Here is a 20398-nt window from a genome sequence, read left to right as displayed (position 1 = left end):
TTTAATAATGGCCTTCTCTCAGAGCTGAGTTTGAGTCTTAAAATGTTATTATTGCTTTCTTTTATTTGTTTTCAGACTGGGCTTGAATTAATTTAAAAGATTTGGTCAATTCTTTTTTCAGTTTTTGATTTTAGCAAAGTTTGGTGTTTAATGCTTTCTATACATCATATTATATATATATAGTTGTATAACTGATGCTTCAGTGTTGAAGAGTAGAAATGTTTTTACATAGAAATTAAAGCTCTATACTTGGGGATAAAATTATTTTTTAAAAAAGGAAATAAGGAAATAATGAAAGGTATACATTAAGTAACTAAAGGAATTGGGTCACATTACCCTTTCTTCTCGTTTAGTTTATTTTCATAAAATATTAAATTAAGAAGCAACGTGTTGTAATAGAGCTTTAGACTTTGAGTCAACAACCATGAAACATTATTGGATTTAGCTTTTGTCACTCATTATTTAGCTGTGTAACCTTGGGCAAATCACGTAACATCCATGAAGCTGGTTTCATGTGTGAAACCAGCTGGTCTTAGATGTACTCTGGCTGTAATGTATAAGTAGAGAGAGTGAGGATCTTGTTTTGTTTTCCAAATTTCTGTATACTGAAGCCTCTTTTTCTCTTTTTCATTTCAGCCAAGCCAGCACCTTTAGAAATAAAACCTTTGCCAGAATGGGAAGAGCTACAAGCCCCAGTTAGATCTCCCATCACTAGGAGTTTTGCTCGAGAGTAAGTCTTTGTTTAAAATATGTACCTTGATTGTTCACTATAATGGAAAATACCTGGAACAGTGGTTCCCAAAGTATGGTCTGGGAAGCCCCTCTTCGGGTTCTGTGAGGTCAAAACTATTTTCATTAAGATGCTAAGATGGCTTTTGCCTTTTCCACTCTCTTTCTCTCATGAGTATTTGCTGGACTTTTCCAGAGGCTACATAGTGTTTGATCATATCCCTGGGACAGGTAATAAATAGAAAATATTTGTGTACTCTTGTGGTGTTTTTTGTTTGTTTGTTTTTATGTATAAGTCTATTTTTTTAATTCAATTAATTAACATATAATGTATTATCAGTTTCAGAGGTAGAGGTCAGTGATTCATCAGTCTTATATAATAACCAGTGCTCATTACATCATGTGCCCTCCTTAATATCTACCACGCAGTTACCCCATCCCCCCACCCCCCTCCCCTCCAGCAACCCTCAGTTTGTTTCCTATGATTAAGATTCTCTTATGGTTTGTCTCCCTCTCTGATTTCATCTTGTTTTATTTTTCCTTCCCTTCCCCTATGATCCTCTGTTTTGTTTCTTAAATTCCACGTATGAGTGAGATCATATGATAGTTGTCTTTCTCTGATTGACTTATTTAGCTTAGCGTAATACCCTCTAGTTCCATCCTTGCCACTGCAAATGGCAAGATTTCATTTTTTTGAATGCCGAGTAGTATTCCATTGCGTGTGTATATATATCACATCTTCTTTATCCATTCATCTGTGGATGGACATCTGGGCTCTATCAATAGTTTGGCTGTTGTGGACATTGCTGCTATAAACACTGGGGTGCATGTGCCCTTTTGGATCACTACATTTGTATCTTTGGGGTTAAATACCCACTAGTGCAATTGCTGGGTCGTAGGGTAGCTCTATTTTCTTTTCTTTTTTTTTTTTTTAAGATTTTATTTATTTTATTTATTTAATTGAGAGAGAATGAGAGAGAGCACATGAGAGGGGGGAGGGTCAGAGGGAGAAGCAGACTCCCTGCCGAGCAGGGAGCCCGATGCGGGACTCGATCCAGGGACTCCAGGATCATGACCTGAGCCGAAGGCAGTCGCTTAACCAACTGAGCCACCCAGGCGCCCGGGTAGCTCTATTTTCAACTTTTTGAGGAACCTCCATACTGTTTTCCAGAGTAGCTGCACCAGCTTGCATTCCCACCAACAGTGTAAGAGGGTTCCCCTTTCTCCATATCCTCGCCAACATCTGTCGTTTCCTGACTTGTTAATTTTAGCCATTCTGACTGGTGTGAGGTGGTATCTTATTGAGGTTTTGATTTGTATTTCCCTGATGCCGAGTGATGTTGAGCATTTTTTCATGTGTCAGTTGCCATTTGGATGTCTTCTTTGCAGAAATGTCTGTTCATGCCTTCTGCCCATTTCTTAATTGGATGATTTGTTCTTTGGGTGTTGAGTTTGATAAGTTCTTTATAGATTTTGGATACTAGCCCTTTATCTGATAAGGCATTTGCAAATACCTTCTCCCATTCTGTCAGTTGTCTTTCGGTTTTGTCAACTGTTTCCTTTGTCGTGCAAAATCTTTTTATCTTGATGAAGTCCCAGTAGTTCATTTTTGCCTTTGTTTCTCTGGCCTTTGGAGACGTGTCTAGCAGGAAGTTGCTGCGGCCAAGGTCACAGAGGTTTCTGCTTATGTTCTTCTCTAGGATTTTGATGGATTCCTGTTTCACGTTTAGGTCTTTCATCCATTTTGAGTCTATTTTTATGTATGATGAAAGGAAATGGTCCAGTTTCATTCTTCTGCATGTGGCTGTGCAATTTTCCCAACACCATTTGTTGAAGAGACCATCTTTTTTCTATTGGATATTCTTTCATGCTTTGTCGAAGATCAGCTGACCAGAGTTGAGGGTCTATTTCTGGGTTCTCTATTCTGTTCCATTGATCTGTGTGTCTGTTTTTGTACCAGTACCATACTGTCTTGATGAATATAGCTTTGTAATAGAGCTTGAAGTCCAGAATTGTGATGCCACCAGCTTTGGGGGTTTTTTCCAACATTCCTTTGGCTATTCAGGGTCTTTTCTGGTTCCATGCAAATTTTAGGATTATTTGTTCCAGCTCTGTGAAAAAAGTTGATGGCATTTTGATAGGGATTACAATGAATTGCTCTAGGTAGCACAGGCATTTTAACAATATTTGTTCTTCTAATCCATAAACTTGCAATGTTTTTCCATTTCTTTGTGTCTTCCTCAATTTCTTAAATGAGTGATCTATAGTTTTCTGAATACAGATTCTTTGCCTCTTTGGTTAGATTTATTCCTAGGTATCTTACGGTTTTGGTGCAATTGTAAATGGTATCAACTCCTTAATCTCTCTTTCTTCTGTCTCATTGTTAGTGTATAGAAATGCAACTTATTTCTGGGCATTAATTTTATATCCTGCCACTTGAATTCCTATATGAATTCTAGCAATTCTGGGGTGGGGTCTTTTGGATTTTTCACATAGAGTATCACGTAATCTGCAAAGAGTGAGAGTTTGACTTCTTTGCCAATTTGGATGCCTTTTATTTCTTTTTGTTGTCTGATTGCTGAGGCTAGGACTTCTAGTACTGTGTTGAATAAAAAATTGGTGAGAGGTGACATGCCTGTCATGTTTCTGACCTTAGGGGGAAAGCTCTCAGTTTTCCCCATTGAGAATGATATTTACTGTGGGCTTTTCATAGATGGCTTCTATGATATTGAGGTATGTTCCCTCTATCCCTACACTGTGAAGAGTTTTAATCAAGAAAGGATGCTGTACTTTGTCAAATGCTTTTTCTGCATCGGTTGAGAGGATCATATGGTTCTTGTCCTTTCTTTTATTAATGTGGTGTATCACGTAGATTAATTTGCAGATGTTGAACCAACCTGTAGCCCAGGAATAAATCCCACTTGGTCATGGTGAATAATCCTTTTAATGTACTTTTGGATCCTGTTGGCTAGTATCTTGGTGAGAATTTTTGCATCCATATTCATCAGGGATATTGGTCTGTAATTCTTTTTGGTGGGGTCTTTGTCTGGTTTTGGGATCAAGGTAATGCTGGCTTCATAAAAAGAGTTTGGAAGTTTTCCTTCCATTTCGATTTTTGAAACAGTTTCAGAATAGGTATTAATTCTTCTTTCAATTTTTGGTAGAATTCCCCTGGGAAGCCATCTGGCCCTGGGCTCTTTTTTGTTGGAAGATTTTTGATTACTGGTTCAATTTCCTTGCTGGTTATGGGTCTGTTCAGGTTTTCTATTTCTTCCTGGTTCAGTTTTGATAGTTTATACATCTCTAGGAATGCATCCATTTCTTCCAGATTGCCTAATTTGCTGGCATATAGTTGCTCATAATATTTTCTTATACTTGTTTGTATTTTTTTGGTGTTGGTTGTGCTCTCTCCTCTTTCATTCATGATTGTATTTATTTGGGTACTTTCTCTTTTATTTTGATAAGTCTGGCCAGGGATTTATCAATTTTATTAATTCTTTCAAAAAATCAGCTCCTAGTTTCATTGATCTGTTCTACTGTTCTTTTGGTTTCTATTTCATTGATTTCTGCTCTGATCTTTATTATTTCTCTTCTCCTGCTGGGTTTAGGCTTTATTTGCTGTTCTTTCTCCAGCTCCTTTAGGTTTAAGGTTAGGTTGTGATTTGAGACTTTGTGTTTTTGAGGAAGGCTTGTATTGCTATAAACTTCCCTCTTAGGACTGCCTTTGTTGCATCCCAAAGATTTTGAACAGTCGTGTTTTCATTTTCATTTGTTTCCGTGAATTTTTTAAATTCTTCTTTAATGTCCTGGTTGACTCATTCATTCTTTAGTAGGATGCTCTTTAGCCTCCATGTTTTGAGTTCTTTCCAGATTTCCTCTTGTGATTGAGTTCAACTTTCAAAGCATTGTAGTCTGAAAATATGCAGGGAATGATCCCAATCTTTTGGTTCCAGTTGAGACCTGATTTGTGACCCAGAATGTGATCTATTCTGGAGAATGTTCTGTGTGCAGTAGAGAAGAGTATGTATTCTATTGCTTTGGGATGGAATGTTCTGAATATATCTGTGAAGTCCATCTGGTCCAGTGTGTCATTTAAAGCCTTTATTTCCTTGTTGATCTTTTGCTTAAATGATCTGTCCATTTCGGTGAGGAGGGTGTTAAAGTCCCCTACTATTATTGTATTATTGTCTATGTGTTTCTTTGATTTTGTTATTAATTGGCTGCTCCCATGTTAGGGGCATAGATACTTAAAATTGTTAGATCTTCTTGTGGGATAGACCCATTAAGTATGATGCAGTGTCCTTCCTCATCTCTTATTACAGTCTTTGGTTTAAAACCTAATTTGTCTGATATAAGGATTGCCACCCCAGCTTTCTTTTGATGTCCATTAGCATGATAAATGGTTTTCCACCCCCTCACTTTCAATCTGGAGGTGTCTTTAGGTCTAAAACGAGTCTCTTGCAGACAGCATATCCCCGGGTCTTGCCTTTTTATCCAATCTGATACCCTTTGTCTTTTGATTGGGGTATTTAGCCCATTTACATTCAGAGTAACTATTGAGAGATGAATTTCGTGCCATTGTATTACCTGTGAAGTTACTGTTTCTGTATATTGTTTCTGTTCCTTTCTGGTTTATGTTACTTTTGGGCTGTCTCTTTTGTTTACAGGATCCCCATAATATTTCTTGCCAGGCTGGTTTAGTGATTAGAAATTCTTTTAGTTTCTGTTTCTCCTGGAAGCTTTTTATCTCTCTTTCTATTTCGAATGACATCCTTGCTGGATAAAGTATTCTTGGCTGTATGTTTTTCTCATTTAGCACACTGAATATATCATGCCAGTCCTTTCTGGCCTGCCAGGTCTCTATGGATAGGTCTGCTGCTAGTCTAATGTTTCTACCCTTGTAGGTTATAGACCTCTTGTCCTGAGCAGCTTTCAGGATTTTCTCCTTGTGAGATTTGCATGTTTCACTATTATATGTCGAGGTTTTGACCTATTTTTATTGATTTTGAGGGGGGTTGTCTGTGCCTCCTGGACTTGAATGCCTGTTTCCTTCCACAGATGAGGGAAGTTCTCAGCTATGATTTGCTCCAATATACCTTCTGTCTCTCTCTTTCTCTCTCTCTCTTTTTTTTTTTTTTGTCTTCTTCTGGGATCCCAATTATTCTAATACTGTTTCACTTTATGGTATCTCTTATCTCTAGAATTTTCCCCTTGTGATCCAGTAGTTGTTTCTCTCTTTTTCTCGCCTTCCTTACTCTCCATCATTTGGTCTTCTATATCACTAATTCTCTCTTCTGCCTCATTTATCCTAGCAGTTAGAGCCTCCATTTTTTATTGCATCTCATTAATAGCTTTTTTATTTCGACTTGGTTTGATTTTAGATCTTTTATTTCTCCAGAAAGGGATTCTCTAGTGTCTTCTATGCTTTTTTCAAGCCTAGCTATTATCTTTATAATCATTATTCTGAACTCTAGTTCCGACATCTTACTTATGTCCATACCAATTAGGTCCCTGGCAGTCGGTACTGCCTCTTATTCGCTTTTGAGGTGAATTTTTCTGTCTTGTCGTTGTTGCAGAAAGTGGTCACTTTTCTATTTGTGGAGTTGCAGCTATTCTTTTCTTAGATCTCTGGTTGAGTTCACAGGTGTTCAGAATGATTTGATAGCTATCTAGCTGAATTCCTGGGACCAGACCAGACTAAGGTCTCCTACTCCTCCACCATCCTGGACTATTACTCTTGTGTTTTTAAGAAATGTTCTATTATTTGTAATATAGTAAAGAGGTATAACCCAAATAAACAAAGTTCCTTGGGGTTCTCAATAATTTTTAAGGGTGTAAATGGTTCATGAGGCTAGAAATTTCTGAGACCCACTGATCTGGAAAATACGGCCAGTTTCTTGTGGGGGTTATTTAATCAAGATTTTTGTGAATATGTGAAGAATATGTGAAGTTACAAACCTGCATTAAATATGTGTTTGTGTTTTATGTGTTCATATAGCTAGTTTTTTTAACTAGGAACTCTTCAGTATTCCTTTTCATATCTGTGACTTTCTACTTATCCCCCAAATCACTGGCAATACTTTTTTTGTTCTACACAAGGAATTTGATGCCTGAAGATATACTTTTTACTATATAGCTATAAACATTAGGTGTGCATTTGAATGTATGCAGTAAGTTGTATTAAAATAAATGTATACAATAAATGATTGTAAACTTTAGTGAATATTTCTGAAAGAATGTAAACTATCACTCATTTTTATTTCAGAAGTGATTTTAGAAACTGTTGTTCAGGTTTAGGTTTGTAATAGTAGTTTCTATAATTAGCTCCTCTAGGTTTCCCTTGTCTCCCCGACCGGATTCAGTGCATAGCACAACTTCAAGCAGCGACTCCCACGACAGTGAAGAGAATTACGTTCCCATGAACCCAAACCTGTCCAGCGAGGACTCAGTACGTAATGTGTGCATCTTCACTTCTGTCTTTCCAAGCAGCCCTTCCAAGTCCTGCACGCCAGGACATTTCTTCCAGTCTCTAAATCTTACCTTTATATACTTAAGGAAAAAGGATAGAAGACAGTTTTTTAAAAATTCTTTTTAAATAATAATGTTGTAAAGTTTAAAACCAATAAAGCATCAGTGTGTAATATCAGCATCTATAAAGTAGATAAAAATTAGTTAAAAATCATAAAAATTTTATAGTTATATTTCTTTTAAGATATATTTGATTTTTGAAACTATCCAAGAAAATATACTGGAAGTATTTCATAATGCAGTTCTCCAGGCCCACTTTATGGCACTCTTAGAGTGAAATGATCTTATATAGGAGGCCTTTTGATAATCTTTCAATAATATACCCTTAGATGTGGCTTAGATTACAGACCTGTTACAAACCTGATTTGTTTCAGATTGGCTATATTACCATAAGGCACAAGCATTTGGTAATTGTAGCAAGGCTGTGTTCTCCAGAAATTACATAGTTGCTAGAAAATACTGCAGCTATTTAAGAATACAAGCTATTTTAGTGTTGAAATAATATTTTGCTTTTGTTTTCCCTCAAATCAGGTTCAATGCTTGCTCTGTTATTTGTATTTTAGTAGATGAGTGTATCAGTTATGATTAGGTTTACCTCCAAGTAACAAAAGATAAACAAATAACAATGACTTTATTTTTTTTTATTTTTTTTTTTTTTAAAGATTTTATTTATTTGAGAGAGAATGAGATAGAGAGAGCATGAGAGCGGGGAGGGTCAGAGGGAGAAGCAGGCTCCTCGCTGAGCAGGGAGCCTGATGCGGGACTCGATCCAGGGACTCCAGGATCATGACCTGAGCCGAAGGCAGTCGCTTAACCAACTGAGCCACCCAGGCGCCCAATAACAATGACTTTAAACAGACATTTATTTCTTTCTCATATAAGAGTCCAGAGAGGCAAGCCAGGATTGTTGTAAGCAGCCCTGTTTTACAAAGTCCTCGGGGACTCTGACCCCTTCCAGTTCTCCTATCCGCCATCTTCTGGGTGTGGTTCACATGCTCCTAGAACAAGGGGTGCTGCACCAGCAATTCACATTCTAAAGCTGCAGAATAGAGGAAAGCCTATCTGCCTTATAAAGAAGGTTCCCAGAAACTGCCATACACACTGTGTGGCCACATAGACACAAAAGGGGCTGGGAAACATCCTTTGTTCTGAGGGACAGTGGGCCGGGCTAAAAACCTATTCATGTGGGAGAGGGAAAGGCAGATGTTAGGGCACAACCAGGTAGTATCTGCCAGGATAAGCCAGCATGTGATACCAAAATTTGGAATGGGTAACATTTTAGTGACTTTATTTTCTTTAAAGCAGTACTCTAGAGATTCAAAGTAGAATCTCTATCAACAAATTTGTTTTACTTCTTTAATGTACTTTAGGCAAAAACAGGTTCCTCACAAAAATTAGATGATTTGAAAAGCTTGAAGTGGTGCTTAAACTAATTAACTTTAAAATATCAAATTTATACATTGTTCAAAATGAATAAGATAATTTAAAATATTTATATCAGCCCTGGATTAGAATACAAACTAGCTATATCAAAATGCTTTCACTAATTTTTTAAGGCAGAGCAATTTTTATTAATTGGTTTCTGCTTTTGCATTCAAGATTTTTCAACTTGATAAGTGGTGTTTTATTATTTTTTTCTCATTATAGTAAATAGACTGGTAAAAGTCTACATAAATCCTCAGTGCAATATCAGAGTACATATTCTTATCAATTTTTATCTTCAGGTGGTTGAATGGATTTTTTTTATTACAAAAGTAATTATTTTCTGAGATACTAAAAGAGTTTCCTTTTGCCCAAAGTAGTAAATTACCATAAAAATCTTGGAAAGGACGTGTAATAGGCAAGTTTGGAAATGTGATTTGTCACAAGTTAGTGTTAGGTGAAGGGAAAAGATGAGAAAGAAGAACATTACAATCAGAAAGTCAAAGGAAATTAAGAAAATAAATTTTTCTTTTATCCCTTACATCATTAAGCCAGAAAGGTCCTTTTGCCTGCCAGCTGATGATTTTCTAAAGTACTTCGGTCCTAAGTGTTAGAAATAAGCAAAAATGTTCCCAGTAAAAATATCCACCCCCCCATTCACAATAGAAAAGCTAGCCACCATTTCCATTTCCTCATGCTGCTAGCTATAAGAGTTCATCATAGTCCAGACAACTCTTCCTTAGAAAAGAACATGATAGTTAACACCAATGTTTTCCATACCTCTTGGAAGTTAGTACATTAATGGAATACCATAGAAATTCACAAGATCTCATTATGCTTGGACTGATGAAGTCAGTAAAAAAAATTGTCTTGGAGAAGTTGAGACAGGATCAGATCAAATCTGGCTTATGCCTACTATGAAGATTAAATTCTGTACATTGAAGTTTCAAAGCATGATACATTTACCATCCTGGTGATCATAGAGCAGGCAGTGTTTAATGAAACCATGATGCTGGCCTATTAATTTACAGAGATCCAAAGTTAGGCATTCGTGAAGTGAACCCTTAAAATGACTCTTGAAATTTGGGTGACCGTACCTCACTACTAAAGACATAAATATTGTTATATAACAATGACAACAAAAATATGTTCAACAATTTCCCGTACTTTAAAAAGAATTTTAGAAAATCAAAGCACTACTGTTTTTTTTTTTTTAAATCATAGAACATTTATGATAACTCCTAGAATCTTAGGGTTTTTCTAAACTGTTTTGGGAAAACACTGGTTTAAAGAGTAGAACGCAGGGACAGGTTGTTCCCAGTTGAGATTAGATCAAGAGTAAATGGACTATCTTGCAGGGACACAAATTTTAACAATACTTAAAGATGAAAAAATTTCCAATTCTAATAATAACTAGACAGAAAACAGTTTAACCAGCAATTCTGAGAAATTCTCTTTAGGAACAACTTGAGTTTAAATTAAAATGTACATCATATGAACTCATAGGTTCCTTTCATAGCCTTGCAATACCATGAACGCTGGCATTTCCAATTAGGGGAATTCCAGGTTTGGGTTCTCTCACGAGTCACATTTGAATACAAAATTTTACACACACACACACACACACACTTCTGCTTGATTTTTTATGTGAGAATGAAATATGGAGTTATTCAGAAAAAAAAAATTTCAGTTTCTTTATGAATTAGGAACAAAAGAGAGAGGGAAATAGCTATTTGTACTAATTGAGCAGCAAAACTTGCTTACATTTTTTTGTGCCCTAGATGTTATTTTCAATATTTTTTTAAATGTTTTATCAGTAGTAGTTGGTAAACTTGGTTTAAAAATCTGTTCCTACAGATAGAGCCCTCACATTCAGTCATGCAGCTTGCTCACTGCATAAATATGCTGTATACAGTATGTAATATGTCCAGTAGACTGCAGAGTATTGCATTTGTGGGTACGTGCAGTTCAGACTGTCCTGCTCACCAGGCCGTGGGCCTGGACAGAGCTGTGTAGCCCTACAGGCAGGAACACCTTTTTCTAATTCACAGAAATGTTTCACATGGGCTATCAGCAGCCCTGCTTCAAATGAGGAAATAAATTCAGTATTTAATTTCTAGCAATTTCCTTTCCCTAAATCACAGTTTACTCTATTTAACTCGAACTAAAAGAAAAGGAGTAGCAATATAAAAGAATGAACAGGGGGTGTGTGGGTAGCTTAGTTGGTCAAGTGTCCAGCTCTTGATTTTGGCTCAGGTGATGAACTCAGGGTCCTGAGATCAAGCCCTGCCTGGGGCTGTGCACTGGGCGTGGAGCCTGCTTAAGATTCTCTCTCCCTCTCCCTCCACCCCACCCCTGCTGGTATGCGTGCCTACACTCTGTCTCTCTCTTTTAAAAAAAAAGAACAGAACCAGGTTTATGCAGTTTCCAAATTGTTTTGTTCATTATAATAAGTATAAATTTTAAGTATATTACATCATTACAGTTTTCTTCAAAAGTATGAGATAATATGTGAATATTCATATGTACGTGATAGAAGACACAAGGATGGAAGCTGCTAATGAATATGTATATAGTCTTGCCTTTGAGAAGTCCAGAACATTTCTGGGTGAGGTTAAAAGCAGCAAGGTAGGGAAACAAGGCATTTGTTGGCACGCGTTTAGAAGGACTGTTGTAATTAGCGTAGAGGATATATGTGCAGGGGCATAAATTCATGTCATCCTTTCCTTCTTATTCAGCATTGATGTTCAGGTTCCTAATAGCCTGTTGCTTTTACATCTTTCTGCCTCAGGTTTTTTTGTTTTTATCATCTATTGCTATCCTCTTTCTTCCTTTTTCCTTTATCTTTTTTTAGAAAGTAGCCCTTCTATGGTACAATTCCTATTAGGACAGAAGAGATAAGGCTAAAGAGAAGACAGAAGAAATGAAGTGGTAAAAATTCCAGATGGTTGAAACAAAACGAATTTTGCCAGTGGAGTAAATGTTCATAGCCTTTAGTTAACATACATATTATAAACTAATTTCAGCGTGAGAGCTGTTTTTTTTTTTTTTAAGATTTACTTATTTATTTATTTGAGAGAGAGAGAGAAAGGGCAAGCAGGAGGAGGGCCAGAGGGAGAGGGAGACTCAAGCAGACTCCCTGCTGAGCACAGAGCCGACCGCATGATCCTAAGATCATGATCTGAGCCTAAACCCAGAGTCGATTGCTCAACTGACTGAGCCCACCAAGTGCCCAACATGAAAGCCTTTAAATAAAATATAGAACTTATTAAAAATTTTAATTAGAAAGCAAGGAGTGAAAGGATCTGTTAGTTTAAAAATATAATTGTGTAAAGATACCATTTTAATAATGTTCAGGTGGTCCTGTCGCAACTAACTGTAGCTTGATGTTTTAGTCTTAGTTTGAACCAAGTTTAACTTTTGAAACTGCATTTAACTTGCTCTAAGCTAAGTTGTAACTAATTTTATTAATATTACTTATTTTCCTCCAATCCTAAAAGGTTACTTAACTTTCTAAGCAGACATTGTTTTAAGCCATATCCTCTTGAAATAAATATTTTGGCTTTAATAGATGATAAACAAGATAAGCAGTATGTCTCATGGATGTCCAACAGTTGATTTTGTTGTATCACCATTTTTAGAATCTTTTTGGCAGTAATAGTCTTGATGGAAGAAGCAGTCCTATGGTCAAGCCCAAAGGAGACAAACAAGTGGAATACCTGGATCTAGATTTAGATTCTGGGAAATCCACACCACCACGTAAGGTAAGTGAAATCTCATTCTATAAACACAATCAGCTCACCTTTTGTAAACCCACAGACTCATGTTTCCTTTGGGGAAATTTTATTAGTATGTTTAAATTTAGTAAAGTCTGTTACTTAATATTGCTTCATAAGTCACAATTAACAAAGTTATGGAGACTAATAAGTTAATTTTTTCCTTTGTAATGGTACAGAAATTATACACTTCTTCTCTTTTAGTGGTTACTGTTGAAGTGCTTGCTTAACAAAATCTGAAGTTAATCATTGTCTTCATTCTCTCACATTACTCCCCTTCTGACTTATGTGCTATTTTTGTCCAATGTTTTGGTTTTTTTCCTTTTTTTAAATCCACAAATTACACAATAGTACTATTAGTAGTATTCTTTAAATATAGACAGTGTTTACTTACATTTTCCTACATACTTGCAAACTTCTCTTTCTTATCATTTCTTCTTGTATTTTAGCCCTTCCTCCCATAATCATTTTTTTTTCTTTTTTTCTTGGGGGGGCAGTGGGAGGGGCATGTGGGGAGAAGAGCAGAGGGAGAGGGAGAGAGAATCTTAAGCAGGCTCCACACCCAGTGTGGAGCCCAACATGGGGCTCCATCTCACGACCCTGAGATCATGACCTGAGCTGAAATCAAGAGTTGGATGCTTAACTGATGAGCCACCCAGCTGCCCCCATTAATCATTTTCTCTTCCTGCTGGAATATATCTTTTAGAAGTTCCTCTTGGGGAGGCGGGGAGGGGGGGGCGTCTGTTAGTGGTAAATTCTTGCAATTTTTGTTTGAGTGAAACATCTGTATTTTGCCCTCATTCTTGAAAAAGAGTTTTTTTGAGTTCACAGTTCTTGATTGGCAATAAATTTCTCTCTCAACACATAGAAGATACTGTTCACTATCATCTGTCTTCCAATGTTCCTGTTGAAAAGTATGCTGTCAATTTAATTACAGTTCCTTTGTAGATATTTTGTCTTTTTTGTCTGACTGATGTTAATCTTTTTTATATCTTTAGTATTCTGCATGTTTACTACAATGTATCTAGACATAGATTGCTTTTTATTTATCATGCTTGATGGAAGTTGTGCTGTTTTTATTTCTGGATTTGTAATTTTTATCAGTTCTGGAAAAGTCCCAGTCATTATCACTCTCTTTTTTCCCCCCAGTCATTATCTCTTTAAATACAGCTTTTCAACTATTCCTCTTATCCTCTCATTTGAGGTTTCTTATTAGAGATTAGTTAGAACTTATTTTATTTTCCATATCTCTTCACTTTTTCATATTTTCTCTCTATTCATCTCTTTGTACTTACCTGGATAATTTCTTTAGATCTGTCACCAAGTTCACTAATTCCCAATTATCCTGTTTAACCCATTGTTTAATTTTTAATTTCAGTTATTTTTATTTCTAAAATGAAATTTTGCTTGTTTTTTTAAATATGCCTAGCTCTTTGGAATAGTTTCTTATATCTTGTTATTTTATTCCTTTTATTTAGTTTTCTTGATTCCTTTAAAGATTTTATACTGTTTATTGTCATTTCAATATCTGAAGTCCTTGGAGGTCTGAATCTGTGTTTGTTATTTCTGCTCACTCTTGATAGCTTGTTTACTTCCATGTTTTATACATTTTTTTGCAAATTCATTTTGCTGAGCATATCTGTGGGAATCCCATGGACCTAATTTCCTTCGAAATAGATTTGCATTTTCTTCTGCTGGGAAGCACTCTAGGACCACCTCAGTTCCCTTCAAGGGTCCCTAGCTTAACAGGATGGTCTCAAATTGTGCAAGCCCTCCCGCCCGGGGCCTCCTGATTGCGTCGCTGAGATTGACATTCATCCTGAAGACAACTGTAAAGTTTACCTTGAGGAGCTCTTCGTCCCCTCTGTTTCCCTCACACCTTGGGTATTTCTCTTACTTTCTAGAGAGCCCAGCAATGCATTAGTAATTACATGTGTTTTAAGTTAGTTAGTATTTAGTTGTATTTTGGAAGTAAGAGGTCCTGGGGCGCCTGGGTGGCTCAGTCAGTTAGGGCATCTGCCTTCGGCTCAGGTCATGATCCCAGAGTCCTGGGATTGAACCTCACATCGGGCTCCCTGCTGAGAGGGAGAAGCCATCTCCCTCTCCCTCTGCCACTCCCCCTGCCACTCCCCTGGCTTGTGCACAGTCTCTCTCTTTCTCTCCCTCAAATAAATAAATAAAATCTTAAAAAAAAAAAAAAAGAAGAGGTCCTGTCAGCCTATGTTGTATGCCATTCTTGAAATACTGCTTTTAAAAAAACATTTCTTAGCTCTGAAAGTGAACACTGATACATGTTCTCAGGACTTGAAAAAGTGAAGCTTAAGCTAAAGGGAGAAGTAAGCTGTGTATCTTAAGATGAACCAGGTGTCTGCAATCCCTATTTTACAAGAATTCCATCTGTGTTAGGAGCATTAGTCTGCCTTCTTTTACATAGTGATTTTAAATTTAAGGGGAAAACAGTATACAGTTAGGAGAAAAATAACATTGTTAAATTGAGGTAATGTTATTTTATGTGTGTGATCCAATAGAATTTCAAGAGTTATTCACAGCATGTGAGTGTCAATGTTTTAAGACTAAATTTCACTCAGAACTCTTTTATATGTGGGGTTTATGGTGTTTTTCTTTGCTTTTTAGCAAAAGAGCAGTGGCTCGGGCAGCAGTGTAGCTGATGAGAGAGTAGATTATGTTGTGGTTGACCAACAGAAGACCCTGGCCCTAAAGAGCACCCGGGAAGCCTGGACAGACGGGAGACAGTCCACAGAATCTGAAACACCAGCCAAGATTGTGAAATGAAAATATTGCTTCACTGTTTCTGAACAAAAGAGAACTGAATTGTAAAGATAAATCCTGTTTAACTGAAGATGACTTGACACTTCTGTTCTAGGTAGATCCTCAACTGAGTAGAATTGAAGTCAAAGGACCTTTCAGACATAATCAAACAATTTAGACTGTAAATGGTGCTTTGTGGTATCTGAACAATTCATAACATGTAAATAATGTGGGAAAATAGTATTGTCTAGCTCCCAGAGAAACATTTGTTCCATAGTTAACTCACTTGTAGTATTACTGTATTTATGCACTTTTTCATTTAAAACATTGGTTTGGGTATTCCCAAATGTTCCTTAACATAATTCCTTTGGGAGTTCTTGTTTTTCCTCACACTACTCTATATAACAATACTAGGTTAACTAAGCTACTTTTAGATTTGGAAATTGCTCTTTAAACTGCACTCTAACAACATTAAAATGAGAAGTAGATCCACAATTTACCTTTCTACCTGAAACTTAAGGTGATGACCATTAGCTTAAACTACAGAGTATATTGGACTCATCATTCACTGCTTTCCAAAATGCTGAGGATAGTATATGTACTGGTGTCAGGAACTAATTCTCTGGTTCATGTACATTTAGTTTTCAATGGTGGAACTTTATTATATTTTGTTAATTACAGTGTTTTTGGTTCATTGAGTGAAGATTCTGCCAGGTGGGCTCTTACACCTTGGAATACACTATCAAGGAAGCCTACAGATCACTTACAGTATGCGGTGATGATGTGCTCTCACACTTGTTAACGTGTATTAAACTTTACATTATTTGCAAAATGTAGGTTATATAACTAATCAGGTACGTACCAGGCACTGATGTGCTAATACACTGATCAGGTTTAGACAATGAGCTTTAGTAGTGTTCTTGTAAGTCCTAATATTGGTTTCCAGTTTGGACTTAATCAAACATTCACTGTTAGTTATAGCAACATACTGTGATTTTTTTAATTAGACAGTAATTCAGATTTATTACTCTTAAGAATGAAATTCTGTCTTTTGACACCATAGTGCCCTTTCTATGATTTTTTTAGCTTTACTTTATATTCTTCTTGGCCTTATATTTAAATCCCTATGCAATTAATATTTTATATCTACATTTTAAAAAAATAGATGTTCTATAATTGATTCTCATATGTAGCACCTATTGCTTTTCCAGTAAAAGAATTAAGCATTTTGTACTGTGATTTCTATTCACTGCCCTAATTCGAGATATACTGAAGCATTGCTATAATGTGAAATCTTATAGTCATGGACCTCTTCCAACCAGATTTCTGAAATGACCAGAGGAATTATATAATTCTTTCTCACCTATTATATGGTCCTGTGACATGATATCAAAACCACAAATTTTATATAGTGAGGCTACAATTATGTTTATCTGTTTTGGCTTTGCAGTATAATTTAGAAAGCAGGTATAGTTGTTTGCTTGTTTTTTAACTAAGTTACATACAATCTCTTATTGATTTGAGCTTACTAACAGTTTTTGGAGGGGGCAGAGATAGGAGTGCCCACAGCTGAGGCATGATTCCCTCCGTTCAGACCTCTGACTGTTGCTTGAGTACACAGATGTGCCCTGATATCTGGTCTCTTGGCCATAGTACTGTGCCTAATCAATGTAATGGGTTTATTTCCCCAACTCGTGAACTAAAAAATGTTCATAACATGATGAATTGTAGACTAGTAACATTTGATGCTTTTAAATGTTTGCTCCTTTTTAAACAAAAACTAAAACCCAGAAGTGAATTTTCAGGTGGATTTTTAAATAAAAAGATTGTTTGAATTTGGTGTGCGCAAGCTGTTTTATAATGAAACCACAAAATAAAATCTAAAATTATTGAAGTGTGCCTAAACTATTAAAACACACAACACAGTTGATGTGTGAAGATGCTAAAATGTGTTAATGTGGAAGGTGAACACATTCTCAGATTTAGAACACAACAATAAGTATATTCAATAAGTATATTATTAATTAAAAAATGGAAATCTTATTTAAAGCTACCTACCAAAAGAGTCTAAGGCAATAGACTAACTTTTTTAGTGTAGTTTTTCAATTTTTTACAAGTTACCATTTTTGAAGACCTGCAGCACTCTAATTTATAGACGTTTTCCCACTGTGCAGAGTAATTTAAGAATTAAAAGGTATTAGGCAGTTTGTGTTAGAAAATGAAATCACGTTAACACATTGTATCAACAAATTAAAAGACAGTTTCTTATGGAGCATTATTTTCCAAACATTTTTTAGCAGTGGAATCTTTCTTCAATAAAATTTCATGTAACCCCAGCACATAAAGCCTGAAAAGTTCATTTTATCAGTGTAAATATTTTGGATTCGCATTTAGGTTTATTTCTTAGTCCACTACTAGGAATAAAATTTGCGAATAACACAAACGTGTAATTGGCATTATAGAGTTGGCGAAAAACTTCAGCAGCCAATTTGTTTTATTTGCATATTATCAAGAAAGTTTTGATTCACACAAACATAAGTAAGTGTAAATAATAGCAGGTTTTAAACACACATCTCAGAAGATTCTTTAATTAGAGATAGCTGAAGTAGTATTCCAAGGTTTAAAAAAAAATCATTCTTGTAGTGGAAGGGGGATATGTAACACATTAGAATGTGCATTTTTATTAAGTTTTAAAAATACACATTTATAAAAACAAAATTTTTTAAAACCCTAATCACCTCCAAGAAGCTGAGTTTTGGCCAGGCAAGAGTTGGAAACGACTGGTTAATCATGTGACAGTTACGTTATAAGTCAGAAGTGTTTTTCTGCCACGTTTGATGTTTTCTATTTTTTTATTCCTTACTTTGAATAGCTGTAAAATTTTATGAAGGTTTGAATACCAAAGCACAGTTCTGCTTTTAAGAATTGAAATTTAAACTTGAATAATTTAAGCTACTTAACCCATGGAAGGTATCACTTAGTAAGCTATAAAAGATGGTTTTTATCTACACTCTATACTTTCATCAATATCGTATAAGCTACTGTGAGCATTTTAGAGAATCCCATAAGGTACTGCTATGAGTGTGTGTGTGTGTGTGTGTGTGTGTGTGTGTGTGTGTATAGCATTGTATTTAATCATAGACTAAATTTGATAGAGAAATACTGCTATACTTGCACATTAAGGTCATAAGTCAATTTCTTCTGGAGTATAATTAACGGGGGTCACAATCTTCATAAATGCATTTAAACTGGAAATTGAACAGTGTTTGTTTTTCTTTTTCTACTAGTAGGAAGTTGTCTGCTTACCCCCCTTTAACGAAAACAGTATTTTTGATATTTTTTAAAACGTTAGCTACTTTATGCCTGTAGACTATACCATAGACAGGGATCATAATTCTCGGATGCTTTCAAACGCTCTTAGTGCCTCTTTCTTTGGCCCACTGAAAGTATTGGTATTAGTATTTTGAATGAATACAGAGCCTGTAAAATTTTAGAGACAAGGTGAGCCGATCCCTCCTAATCCTGTCTTTGAGTCATTCTGGTAGGTCTTGTCTTTTATTGTCAAATAAGCAATCAGGTCCATGGCAGGGGTTGTACATATGATCAAGTAGATACAGGGAGAGAGACATACATATATATATATCCTAGGGTAAGATTGATTGTCAATAACATCTGATGTGTTATATGTAAATCTGTATATAATTTAAAATACTGACTGCTCTGAGATGAAAAGCCATGGTGTAAATGAATAATGTAGACATTTTAGACTTGATAGAATGAAAAGTTGATTGCCAGGTTGTGGAGATAATTGGTTTTTACTCTGACTAAATATGTTTATATATTACTATAGCTTGAAATAGTTTAGTTTGTCTTCTCTTCCGTAAACTTAACTTTCTTTAGGTTCATTATAATGTTTATTATGAGTTTCAGTAAACTGTTTAGTCAAGGGATTAACATAGCTTCTACTTTCTTTACCTAAAAAGACATGGCTTTGTGTAAGTTGTTGTAACCTGAATCGATTGTTGATAATCATCCCAAATTTCAGTAGCAAAATCTTATGTATAAGTTTATTTTCCCCCTCTTGCACTACTTTTTTTGTAAAGATCCAATTGTAGATATTTTCTGCTACCAAATAAAACTTTTCAAACAATTTGGTTTCAAGACTTTAGTCAGTTTGGATACTGAGACTGTGAACCAAGAAAGACATATAAATTTATATTTCTAACCCTTCCTTAGAGTCTATCTAAATAAAAAAAAAAAAACCAATTCTGCCATTTATTGTATGTTGTCCCTTGAACAACATGGGTTTGAACTGTGTGGGTCCACTTACAGATTTTTTTTCAGTAAATACAGAGCAGTACTCTAAATGTATTTTCCTTATGATTTTCTTAATAGCATTTTGCTAGCTTTATTTATTGTAAGAACACAGTATATAATACACATAACACCAAATATGAATTAATAGACTATATTATCAGTAAGGCATCTGGTCAACAGTAGATGAAGGCATCTGGGTGGCTCACTTGGTTAAGCATCTGCCTTCAGCTCAGTTCATGATCCCAGGGTCCTGGGATCGAGGCTCACATGGGCCTCCCTGCTCAGTGGGAAGTCTGCTTCTACCTCTGCCGCTCCCCCTGCTTGTGTGCGCTCTCTCTCTCTCCCTCTCTTTCTCTCTCTCCCTCTCTCTGACAAATAGATCTTTAAAAAAAAACTAGATTATTAGTAGTTAAGTATTAGGGAAATCAAAAGTTACATGTAGGCTTTTGACTGTGCAAGGGGTCAGCATCCCTAAGTCTTGTGCAAGAGTCAGCTGCACTTTCCCAGCCCTACTTCCATAGGGTCACTCATTTTCTGCAACCAAGATCTCACTAGATCATGCTGAAATACAATCATCACACTCATTAATTAATAAGAAAATCCTCTGAGACTGTTGCCACAGGCATATGCCCTTGTTACGCCTTCATTTAGCCAAGTGCTCCCAGCCTTTTGTGAGTAAAAGGCCAATAAATAAGGGTCTGCATGCAACCTTTTCCATCAGAAGATACTTCTTATATATAAAACATGATTTGGGAAATGATAACTGGCTGGGCTTTTTCATTTCTGTGAGTTTTCAGACATCTCCAGTACTTCATAAAACCCCAAGAATGGCCACGTCGGTCCTTTGGCCTACTCAT

The 20398-nt window shown here is 36.0% G+C and overlaps 1 protein-coding gene across 2 annotated transcripts in view; it reads left to right on the top strand.

Annotated features, from left to right (window-relative positions):
- The window catches only part of GAB1 (GRB2 associated binding protein 1), a 124531-nt gene extending 105164 nt beyond the window's left edge, over positions 1-19367 (top strand). For both annotated transcript variants that reach the window (XM_021679364.1, XM_021679363.1), the window contains 4 exons: positions 637-730; positions 7054-7177; positions 12321-12443; positions 15090-19367. In XM_021679364.1, coding sequence (XP_021535039.1) covers positions 637-730; positions 7054-7177; positions 12321-12443; positions 15090-15248 — 500 coding nt within the window. In that variant the 3' untranslated portion in view covers positions 15249-19367. The remainder of the gene's footprint in view (positions 1-636; positions 731-7053; positions 7178-12320; positions 12444-15089) is intronic.
- The last annotated feature ends 1031 nt before the right edge of the window (positions 19368-20398 follow it).

Source organism: Neomonachus schauinslandi, chromosome 2 (assembly GCF_002201575.2).
Source record: "Neomonachus schauinslandi chromosome 2, ASM220157v2, whole genome shotgun sequence".
NCBI lineage: Eukaryota > Metazoa > Chordata > Mammalia > Carnivora > Phocidae > Neomonachus > Neomonachus schauinslandi.
This window is presented reverse-complemented; position numbering and strand designations above follow the sequence as displayed.